General features: G+C 41.6%; 1 protein-coding gene across 1 annotated transcript in view; it reads right to left on the bottom strand.

Annotated features, from left to right (window-relative positions):
- The window catches only part of GABBR2 (gamma-aminobutyric acid type B receptor subunit 2), a 340,480-nt gene that overhangs the window by 206,795 nt on the left and 121,097 nt on the right, over positions 1 to 12,588 (bottom strand). The window contains exon 3 of the mRNA XM_090274483.1: positions 1,430 to 1,600. Within this exon, the coding sequence (XP_090130609.1) occupies positions 1,430 to 1,600 (171 nt within the window). The remainder of the gene's footprint in view (positions 1 to 1,429; positions 1,601 to 12,588) is intronic.

The following is a 12,588-nucleotide window of genomic DNA, read 5'->3' on the forward strand; positions in this document are numbered from 1 at the left end:
CAGGGGAGGAAATCGCAGCTCAGAGAAGAGAGGTGACTCCTCCAAGGTCAATGCATCGAATGGTCTCTGCTTCCCGTGGGACAGATGGGCAGAGCCTCAAAAAGGTAACAGGGCTGGAGTGGAAATCGGGTCTGGTGATTCCCAGCGCTCCCTGCCCCCACCATTACACACACACACATACCCCACACACACCCTCTGCTGGAAGGGGTGGGTCCTTTCCAACTCCTCCCACTGAGGTGTACCTGGACATCTGACTCACATATTTCCACACCACAGGGCTCCGTGATTTCCTCTAGGGTAGTTAAGTACACCTGAAATGCCTTGTCCTTTTGGGGACGCTCCAAGTATAAAGAACACATGTGGAAGGAAAAAGACAAGTAGGAACTACAAGGAGAATAGTAAGAAAGGTGGGAGACGATTTTGCACTTATCTGGGTGGGAAAACTTTTTAAACATTTGATAACATGAACTCTAAGTAAGAATGTGGGGAAATGGAAATTTTCAGATGCACTGGTGGGACTAGAAACTGGAACAGCTTTTCTGGAAATCAGTTTATCTCATTATTTTAAATGACCCAGTAGTTCCACTTCTAGAAATCTACTACGAAGATGCACACCTAGGTGGGAAGGTGTTGGCCGTGACATTAAAAAGCTATAAATATCCATAGGCATCTGGTTCAGTAAACTATTGTCTGTCCATCTGATAGAACACCATGGGCCATTAATAAGAACGAGGTCAATCAAGACTTCTAAGATCTGTTGTAAAGTGAAAAAAGCAAGATCTACAGTATAAAGTCATGGGTTTAAACAATTACATTGAAAAAGTTCTGAGCAGATGAACACCGAACTGAGAGTGGGATTCACTTGGGAGAGAATGTGGGATTTAGGGCAGTTAGCAACTCTTGTATTGTTTCACTGTATATATTTAGGCTATTTTTTTTTTTTTTTGGCAAAAAAACGTCACCATGTATAATGCATGTTTGTAAGCCATTAAAACAGACAAACGAAACACCCACCCAAATGACAGTGACCCTGGAGTCCTTGATCCAAACGAGCTCTTCCCCAAAACTTTCCTCACAGGAGAAGAGCTATTGTGACACACCATGGTTTTAGATGGTCACTAATGAGGACAACAGATCTACAGGGATGGTGAGGGAATAAGCCACACGATTTAGCCGAAGGCAGTGAAAGTGGGGGTTTCACTCCTGAGCTATCTAGGATGGAAGTTTTCTCCTGTCCTGGGCACAATAAAATTCCTCAGCCATCAGCTCTGTTTTGTCAACGGTAAAACAGCTTTGGTCTTGCTAATAAGAGTGTGCTTAAAAGCCCTATGGTATTGTCCGTCCCTGGTGTAGCCATAATGCGCTTGCCCAGAGATGATAGCAGCTACCAGGTTGGTGAGAGTGCGTCCCCCTAGCAAAGCGTACGTACCTCTGAGAACCTCTGCACGTCTTGGGTTAGTGTGCCCACTCGCTTCCACTGGAAGTGCTTCAGCAGTTTCAGGATGGCTGGATTCACCGCATTGTCTGATGGGACGGTCCGGAAGAAATAAGGGTATTTTTTCTTATCAGCTAGAACAGGCGTGGTCGCAGCAAAGGAAAGCTGAAAGACACACATGAAAGAACACTTTTACGGGGGGGAGCCTCACTGCTCTGAGCCTGGGAACTTCCGGAACAGAAGAGACTTTTAGTTCTGACTTGGGCACAAACACACAGGGCAAGATGTTTTTGAATCTTTCTATTGTAAAAGTGATATATTATAATGGAAGAGAAGATTTTAAAAATACAAAATAAGGAGAAAGAGGGAAAAAATGGGCTAATAATTTACACCTCCCCAAAGATCCACCATTAATGTTGTAGTCTATTTCCTTCTGGTCCTTTTTCCATGCACAGTAATTAAAAAAAAAAAAGATTCTTGAGGTCATTCTACATATGTAACTGAACTGTTTTCCCCCCACTTAACATTATCCTACAGGGATTCAGCCATCCTGTTAAAAACTCCTTGTAAACATTTACATAGCTGCATAATATTCCAATATATGAAAATACAACATAATTTACTGAATCATTTCTAATTTGAGGGCATTTAGATCATTTCTATTTTGTCATTATTGTCATATTATTCTACAAGCATCTTTGTACAAAAAAAATTTTTTTTTTCCTTAAAATTTAGGCTATTTCACCCTGGCTGGTGTGGCTCAGTGAACTGAGTGCTGGCCTGTGAACCAAAGGATCGCCAGTTCGATTCCCAGTCAGGGCACATGCCTGGGTTGCAGGCCAGGTCCCCAGTTGGGGGCGCATAGGAGGCAATCACATATTGACGTTTCTTTCTCTCTCTTTCTCCCTCTTTTCCCTTTTCTATAAAAATAACTAAATAAAATCTTTAAAAAAATAATAAAATAAAATTCAGGCTATCTCTATAGGATAAAGTCTGTGGTACAAAATTTTCCAGGTAAAGGATATGCACTTTTAAAGACTTGATACTTATTTTGAAAAAAATGGATTATATCAATCTACATCCCATTAGCTGGGTATGATTAGAGAACTAATGTCACCACTTTCTTGTCAACAGAGGAAATAAAACATTATTCTAATGTTATAATGATTTATCCCAGAAAAACTGGAATCATGTCACATTCATTGGCTATGCATAATGTTTAAATCTTTTTCTATGTGGTCATTAACTAGTAGTATGTGCTATTTTAGGAATTGCTTTGTCACGTCTTCTGTTTCTTTTTTGAGCGGTATTCTAATGCTTCTCTTATTAAATTTAATGAAGAGTTTCATATGTATAGCATTCAAACTCAGGTTGTTACAGCTGCTGTAAATATCCCGGTTTGTTTGCTTTCCCACTTCGTGTGTGTTTTAATTTACACTCAGTAGTGAAATCTGCCCATCTTTTCCTTTATTATTTCTTCTTGTTAAGTGGCAGGAAGTTGCTAAATTGGATTTTAATGATCTGTCCTACAGGGCCCAGCTTAAATGTCACCTCTTCCAAAACACTTCCTCTGATCTCTGCTCTCCCTTCCTCTCAGCCTAATCCCCATAAAGTGCCTATCAAACTTCTTGATCTTTGCAGTCCGATGGTGGGAGAATGGTATCTTGTAGTTCTAATGTGCATTTATTTTATTACGAGTGAGGCTGAATATCCCTTCCCATGTTTGAGAGCAATCTGCAGGTTCTTTCTGGAAACTGTTCACATTCTCTACCTGTTTTCCAATTTGAATGGTTTTTCTTACCACGTGGTAGAAATTATCTTTTATATTAAGGAAGTTCGCCTTTTGAGATATGTTATTAATCCCCCCAGTCCAGTTTGTATATATTTTTCTTTTGATGTTTCTTTATTTTTTTCCTTTTCTTTTTTTTACAGAGAGGGGGAGAAACATCAATTGGTTTGCTTCTCACATGCTCCCAGCCACCTCCCCCGCAACCCAGGCATGTGCCCTGACTGGGAATTGGGCTGGAGACCTTTCAGGCTGAAGGCCAGTGCTCAATCCACTGAGCCACACCAGCTAGGGCGCTTTTGATGTTTCTTATCATTTCTTTTGCCATGTGGAAGTTTTTTAAAAACGTGGTTGAATTTATTTTAAATTTCATGTCATATTTCCCACTCTGGGATTATAAAAGAATACCTTCATGGTTCCTTCTAGTCTGTCTGTCATCTCTCCCTCCCTCCCTTCTTTCTTTCCTTCCTTCTTTGGTTTCATTTAAATCTTTGATCCAAAAAGGACATGGCTGAAGTAAGCTCACATCAGCTTTCTTTTCAAACAACTGCCTGTCCCAGCAGCAGCTCCAGACCTATTACTTCTGAGAGTCCAATTTCAGCATCCAGGAAATAACATCCTGGCACCATTGGACCCCAGCTGAAGGTGCTCTTGTCACCTGAGGAAGCACTCCTTTCCCCCAGAGATGCTGGCAGATTGGGGCAGTGGAGATCGTGTCCCTTTTCTTGGCCTGGCTCAAAGGGCACACAGCCACTACCCAGGATCCCTGGATTGCGCACATCCCCTCAGCAGTCTCAACAGATCCCATCTGTTGGAGCTGAACACACAGCAGCTCATCCGCTGTCACCTGGAACTAAAGAACACTTACAGGAACCAATTTTTAAGATCCTCATAGAGAAGGGACATCATCCCAAGACTGGTAAAGGTCAAGGATAGAATGGCTATTAAAAAAGAAATCCTGGATACTATAAGGACCAATCAGAAGAAACTACAGAGAGGAAAATTTCAGCAGGACACATTGAGGAACACTTGTAATCAGAGTTGTCCAGCAATGAAAGGCCTGCTGTTGTAAGTAGTGAGATCCCTGTGTCTGGAGGTATGCAAAGAGAGGCCGAACCATGACCTAGAGAAAACACAGAGGGGTTTCAAGGTGTCTATGAGCTCCCCCAAAACTGTATGAAAAAGCTTGTGTGGGTGTGTATGTGCATGTAGAGACACATTTTTCTGAAAAGAGGATCCATAGCTTCCATGAGAGTCACCAAGGGGATTCTACAACCCAGACAAGGTCAGCGCCCTAGCTTGCAGGTGATATTTAGGTTCCACAGTGAGTTCAGCAAATAGAAGCTCTCTGCAGTCCCCTAAAACCTAGTGTTTATGATTCTTCTCTAAATATTAAAACAATACGTTAAGCCTGCTACAATTACCAGGATAAGGAGGAACTATTAGAAAAATCAGGGAGCAACTATTTCAGGGCCTGGGATGGTATATGTGCCATCACACCCCCTGAAATGCTTATCTAATACCATCTGAAAAATGTTGGTTTTCTGATGTGATTTCTGAATCACAGTCTGGTTGATGCTTTACCATTATTGTCCCATTAGTTCCAGGTCCACAATTAATTGTTGCTTGAACAACCTCATATGTTTGCCCTGTAGGTAATTACAGTGGTTACTGTTCAGTGAATAAATGGTCCATTGTGCTTACAATGGGCTTGGAGTACAATATATGCCCCAGGTCTAAATCATGTTGGGTGCAAAATATTAACTGGCACTGACATTTCCTGCACCATTTGAGATAATGCACACTTTGACTAGATGGCCTGGCATCACTGTTCCTTTGGCTTTTGCCCCCTAAAACTTCCTTCCATGGGCAAAGACTGCAGGTGCCTACTCACACTGCTGAACTGCAGAACTGGAGGAACCTGCGAGATCATCTAGCTCTGGGGTTCTCGACCTTGGCTGCACACTGGCGTCAACTGGGGAGATTTTCTAAAATATTAATGACTTGGTTCCAATCCAAACCAACTGAATCAGAATCTCTGGGCACGGAGTCCAGGCATCAGTATTATTTAAAAATTTTCCAGGTGATTGTGATGCCCAGGGAGGGCTGAGAACCACTGATACAGATCAACACCCTTAGTTGTCTTTTCTTTCAATTTTATTTTATATTGGTTTCAGGTGTATGCTTAGTGGTTAAACAATCACATACTTTACATAGTGTTCCCCTCAATATTTCCAGTACCCGACCCGGCGCCATACACAATTATCACGATGTTATCGACTATATTCCCTATGCTTTACTTACATCCCTCAGAGAAGGAAAACTCTGACTTCAAAAAACCTCCGCTGCCTTGCGGCATAGCTCTTCAGGGGAAAGGCTAAGGGAGTAAACCCCGACAGAAAATCCGGAGCCGGAGTCCCTAAGGCGGTTTGACGTTGTAGTCAACACCGGCAACTCCTGTGGCGCACCTGAAGCCAAGCTGTATTGACTCCGTCTTTCCCTTGGATCCTTCAGCTGCGAAGAGAGGGGGGGTCTGCTGCATGGGCAACAGCAGACCCTCCATATCACCCTGCCCAGGCTCTGTAGCTTCAGCTCCACTGGAGAGGACACTCCAGCGTCATCGCAAGATGTCGATTCAACACGGGAGGAGACAGATACCGTGTCACTCCCGAGTCGGAATGCACAACCATTCTCGGCGGTGCAGATAAGACTCTTAAGAAGCTACACCATCGTCTCTCGAGACGGACGGCTGCCGACGACGACTTACATCCCTGTTGACTATTTTGTAGCTACTAGTTTGTACTTCATAATCCCTTTACCTCTTTCACCCAATCCTGCAACACCCCTGCCCTCTGGCACTCATGAGTTTGCTCTCCGTGTCTGAGTCTGTTTCAATTTTGTTTGTTCACTTATATTGTTTTTTAGATTCCACATATAAGTGAAATCATATGGTATTTGTCTTTCTCTGACTGATTTATTTCACTGAGCATAATACCCTCTAGGTCCATCCATGCTATCATAAATGTCAAGGTTTCATTCATTTTTATGGCCAAGTAATATTCCATTGTGCATGCACGCATGTGCATGTGTATACCACAGCTTTTTTATCCACTCATCTGTTGATGGGCACTTGGGCTGCTTCCATATCTTGGCTGTTGTGAATAACGCTGCAATGAACATAGGGGTGCAGACATTCTTTTGAATTAGTGTTTCAGGTTTCTTTGGCTATATACCCAGAAGTGGAATCACTGAGTCATAAGGCAGACCCATTTTTAATTTTTTGAGGAAACTCCATACATTTTCCACAGTGGCTGCACCAATCTGCACTCCTGCCAACAGTGCACAAGGGTTCTCCTTTTTTCCACATCCTTGCCAACCCTTGTTTTTGATATATTGACAATAGCCATTCTGATAGGTTAATACTCTTAGTTCTGAATAAGCAGGCTGAGGCCCAAAATGTGTAGAAATAGAGATATCCACAGTAGCCAATAAAAGATAGAGAAACAGGATTCAAGTCCAGGTCGAAAGGCCTCTAACACCAGTGCTCTTGCCCTTCTTGATGGTGGCCCCCCTCCTCCTCTGTGTTTGCTAGGCCTCTCACCCCCCTCTCACCCCCCAGCACAGTCACGCAGCATTTTGAAACACAAGGCCTGTCCCATTAGGGCCCTAACTTGAAAGATGCAACCTTTCTGGGCTCTCCTGCCTCATTTCACAAAACCAAGTTCATTTCTAAACACACTGTGATTATGGTTTTGAGTGAATCACTAAACCAAGGATTTATTTCAGAGAGTACTTTTACATTTATTTTATAGTTTTGTTATTTCTGCTATTATTGCATTGTTTTGAGAATTTGGCATGTATAGTCTGCTTTTGGAGTTGACTGAGATTTTCTTTGTAACCTATTATACAATCAATTTTTGTAAAAGTTCTGTGGTAGCTGAAAAAGCAGATGGAGCTTGTAGTTGTAAACTACAAATTATCAAACTGATGCATAAGCAATATAGCTAAACCAACCAATTATATTATCACATGCTTTGTATTTTTATTTACTTAACCTATCGAAGACTGAAGGTTTATTACATTTTTCTCCATTCTCTCTGACAGTTTCATCATGTACCTGTATTTCAATAGTTTTTGCTTCACATTCTTTAATTTTATATTGTTTTCAGCACAATGTTCATCACAATTACATTGTTATTTTTCAGCAATCAGTGTATACCTTTGTCTAGAACAAATATCGGGCACTAAATAGATAATCATGAATAAAATGAGGATTAAAGTATTTTTCAAGGCAAAATAAACCCTTTGTCATTTTTGCTTTTTGTTTTATATTATATCTTGCTTGATATTAACATTGAAACTGTTACTTTATTTTTGCCTGCTTTTGCTTGCCATAGTGCTGATCCTCCTCCTATTTGTATTTTATTAAGATTGTTTTTTAATGGGGGCTGGAGAGGGTGGGCTGGGCAGAGGAGGGCAAAGAGGGAAAAATTGGGACAACTATAACAGATAACAATTTTAAAAGATCATTTTTAAATATATTTCTTGAAAAGAGTACATGAATGAATTTTAAATATATGCTTATTATTGTAATAAATAGTTGGTTTTGCACTTATCATCATTAGCAGTCTTACCCTTTTTAATGCTTCCTTTTTGTTTTCTTTGTCCATTTTGATACTCAGACTATATAGCTCCTCGTCTCCATTCTGAATATACTAATCTCACTTCTTGTTGCAACCTTCTGGGGTACCACTGAATATTCTGAAGGGCAGTATGGGATTGAAAACACGCTGAGGATGACCCTCTGTTGCCTTGACACATGGCAGAATTTAGCTGGGTGTACAATTCTTAGGCTATCACTTTTCCCCTTTGAAACTACAAAGTGATGCAGAGGAGAAATATGGGACTGGTTTGATTGTTGTTCATTTGTAGGTATCTGGTTTTCTCTGCCTGGATGCCAGAAAATTTTTTTTTTCTTTATTCTTAGAATTCAAAAAATTTGCCAATATAGATCTGGCTGTGGCACTCTTCATTTTATCTGGGACACTGGGAGTCCTTCAATCTATGCAATCAAGTCTTTGAACTCATAAAATACACACACCTATATACTATATGCTATATATCATATATACTACAAGGCCTGTCCATAAAGTATCCAGCCATGTAATATGAAAATGGAAACATTTATTGAAGACAATACAAGATACAAGAAACATTGTACATAGGACAATGATACCTCAGTCTCCTTCAAAGTAGGCACCTTGGGACCTCACACAGTTCTCCCAGTCACCATCAGCTGCTCCATCTTATCTTCCTGAATCTCATTGCTGGTCTGAAATCTCTTCTCTTTCAAAGGTGATTTTAGTTTTGGGAAAAGTCAGAAGTCACAGGGTGCCAAATCTGGGCTGTAGGGGGGTGCTGAGTCATCAGGGTGATTTGATGTTTTCCCAAAAAACTGCAGAAGACGTGGTGCATGAGCAGGCACATTGTTGTGATGAAACTGACAACCACCAGTTGCCCAGAGCTGCAGCCATTTTTGTTGTATTGCCTCTCCCAACCAACAAAGAACACTGAGGTACTTCTCCTTATTAACTGTTTGGCTTGGAGGGGTGTACTTGTGGTGGACAACACCTTTCCAATCAAAAAACACAGTTAACATGGTCTTGATCTTGCTGTGGCTTTGCCATGCCTTCTTTGGGTGGGGAGAACCAGGAGACTTTCATTGGGACGACTGGATCTTCATTTCCAGATCGTATGCATAGGTGTAGACCCATGATTCATCTCCAGTTACGACCTTCTTGAGGAAATCTGGTTCATTGGTAGCTATTTGAATCAAGTCATTAGCAACTGCAGCACAATGTTCCTCCTGCTCTGGTAGCAGAAGTCGTGGAATGAATTTTACCAAAACATGTTTCATGCCAAGATCCTATGTCAAAATCTTGGACACAGTAGTTTTTGGAATCCCCAGACCAACTTCTAGTTCTCGCATTGTCAGTCGCTGATCTTGGTTGATTGCAGCCTGTACATCTTCAACATTCTCAGGTATTCTGCTTGTTGTAGACCTTCTAGAATGTGGATCACTTTCAATAGATTCTTGGCCACCTTTGAAGCATTTGTGCCACATTTTTATTTGCACTGCACTCATTGCATCATCCCTGAAAGCCTTCTGAATCATCCAAATAGTTCCTGTGGAAGACTGTTTAAGCTTAACGCAAAATTTGATGCAGATTCATTGCTCTACTCAGTCATTTTGAATGTGATGGCCACACAGTACATATGCTCACTCAATGGCATCTACCACCCCCACTGACTAGTACAGTGAAGTTGTCATTGTTCACACATGTGCATTCCGGTCCACTCTTCTTGGCGGCCAGGTTACATCAATGTTGTGCAAACCGTTCTTGTTATATTAACTATTTATACAGCATATATAAACATATACTATATAGTATTATGTAACATATAATACTATACTTATTATATATTTATATTACATGCATTTGTATTCTTTTCTGTCATCCAGAACACCTAATTATCTATGTGTTGCCTTCATATTCTCCAGATCCATATTTGTCATACTTCCTTGCATGATTTCACCTCTTGGTCCTGTGCTCTACATTCTGGAAGAGTATCTTATTTTATTCTATCTTTTTTACTACAGGGTATGTGCATATTCAGTTTCACAAGGGTTTTCATCTCGTCACTTCCTAGACATTATTTGGTATTATCTGACTTTCTAGTTTTTGCTAACTTTTCTGGGTAAGGTGGCACTTCATTAGCATCTTACTTTGCAGCCCTTTGACTGCAATGGAGTTGAGCAGCTGTACATAAACATGTTAGCCATTCAGGTTGTTTGCTCTGCAGGTTTGCTGATTTGCTTTTCGACAGCCTCAGTTTTAAGCTTCATTATCGCTAACATATTTTTATTGTCTTACTGGTATTTTCAGTTTCCCAATAATTTTTTATGACCATATCCCCTTTAACCCAATCTTCTTATCTCAGGCTATTTCACAGAGACCATGCTTTCCTTCATATGGCTGAGGGTACCAAACATCTTTCTAAACTTCTCTTCTTTACCCTACAATGGCTCATTTTCAGAGGTGGATTCTTCCTACACTTCTTCTGCATATTGTGTGCCTTTGGTTATTTTTGCAGTACTTTTTCAAAGGCAGAATGTTAGGTGTTTTCAATGTATTCATCCTCAAAAGCAAGCAGGTCTTTTCAGACGTGGCTTCTCAAAAGACACACTATGTAACTTGCCCTTGGCCCTGTTTTCCATCTATTTACACTATAAGTATGTTTCTCGGAAAATTGGAGACTAAGTATTTGAGCACAGATTCTGGTGTCCAGCTCTCACCTTGTGCTGTCCTATTATTGAGGTGACATGTTTCCCCTCAGTGCCTGCTTTTCTGGTACTCTTGACCAACCCAGTACATTAAATCACACACTGCTGCCAGGGCTTTTCTTTCTTGTACATAAAACTGTACTTGGGAGATTTCTGCTTCCCGGGATACAGTGCCCTCCTCGTGCCCTCCTGTCCTCCTCTTGTCCAGCTTTTTGCTCTAGGAATTTACAGCTCTGTCAAAATTTAGAAAGATAGATGAGAAAAAAGAGGAAAAGCATCATGGCTGCCTCCAAGATCGGCAACTGTGAGTAGAGGCACAGCGCCCAGTCTCGTGATTGGTAAAAGCCTTGAGTCTCTATCTCAGATTGTGGGGGAGAGGGGAAAAAGTCTGCCTGTTAGTTTTAGGACAAATGTTATTTTATGAAGCAAGGTTCAGAAAGCCAGGAGGCGGAGTTTGGTGGGATGGTTTCAATTCAGTTCCATTTACTTTATAATTCGTGAACCATCCAAATGTCTGGAATGTCAGCGAGTCTTAGAGCCCCTTGGTTCTTTGAGGTAGGAATTACCATCCATTTTACAGCTGAAGAAACCGGGGCCCAAAAAGGTGACATGGCTGTGCAAGGTCAGTATGGGAAATTTGGAACTGGCCTTTTGACTTCATATCTAGTTCTCGTTCTTCAACCAGCTCTGGGCTGTCAGTCCCAGATGAGAGAGGGCAATGATCTAGGGTTTGCTCCTCCTTCTGAGACCTGGTGACAGAGGGAAGAGATGGCTCATTCCAAGGCTTCCACACTCTCTCCAACATGGTAAGTTTCCATGGTGTGCACCATTGGTCCTGGAGATTCTGGGAAACACGCTCTTAACCAAAGAGCAGGAAGGGAAGAGAGTCATTAGCATCTCTCTTTGGGTGGGAAGTTCCAGCTTGCCACAAAATGTTCTGTGAGAATTTAGGGTCTGCATATTGAACACTGAGCGAGCACCCAAGAGCAGAGAGAAGAGGCGAGCTGATGTAACTATAAGGCCAATGTAGGGAGCTGGAAAACCAGGCTTAACTCCGTCTTTATGACTGTGAGAACAGGGCAAATACTTTTCCCTCTGTAGGTGTCTGTTTTTCTTATCTCTGAAAATGATGGATTGGTCTAAAGATTTCAAAGTTTTCCTGCAACTGCAAAATTCTATGCTTCCTTCTCCAAGAATTGAGGAAAGGAGTTTGTTAGTTTTGTGTGGGTGTGTGTTTCATTTAATCTGATTTATTCAGATAACCGCCATTGTGTCTTGCTGCTCTTTGCAGATATAAACCTGGGTAAAAAATGTAAACACACCTACCCACTTCCGAATTTTAATTAACTTCCCAGCCACTGATGAATTCTTGCCTAAATGCAATTCATTTTTTACCTGGTTTGGGGACTGAGTTGAACTTTTCTGCAGAAATAAACCATTTCTCAGTGGCAAGGATAGCCAAGAGCAGCCCTACTTGCTAACTCCTAGGTGAGAAATTCGGGCCAGCTTAGAGAGGGGAGGAATGATGGAGGCTTGCTCTTTTCTCTGCTCCGTTTCATCTTTTTCCATGGGTTTGCTGACTGTTTCTGTAATTAAATGAGGGAGGTATTTGTCATCTAGGGGTTCCTTTCAGCCAAGATGAATGGAACACAACTTTCTCAGGAAGCTTCTGACAAAACCCCATTTGTGGCCAGTGCCAGGATGTGTACAAAGGCGCGGGGCTGTGTGCATTGGGAAATCGGGTCCACTTCAGGTCTGCGCCAGGTCACCGCTGCGCCCAAACCCTAGAGAAACACTGTTTGGACACAAAGTGCCTCAACATAAATGCCTGTGAGATTAATGTGACGGGGAGCGGCTGCAAAGCATCTCCCGAGTGAATGAGGGAAAGTGAAAGCCTGGCATTTGGGTGAGTTCTTGAGGCTCCACTCTCACAAAAGGTTGGCTCAGGCATCGTGCACAGACTTACTCTAAGGTCTGAAACCTCCTTAGTCAGAGAGTTGGGCTGGAATCACTTGGGGAACA

The sequence above is a fragment of the Furipterus horrens genome, unplaced genomic scaffold, assembly GCF_987537825.1.
Source record: "Furipterus horrens unplaced genomic scaffold, mFurHor1.1.pri manual_scaffold_4, whole genome shotgun sequence".
Taxonomy (NCBI): Eukaryota; Metazoa; Chordata; class Mammalia; order Chiroptera; family Furipteridae; genus Furipterus; species Furipterus horrens.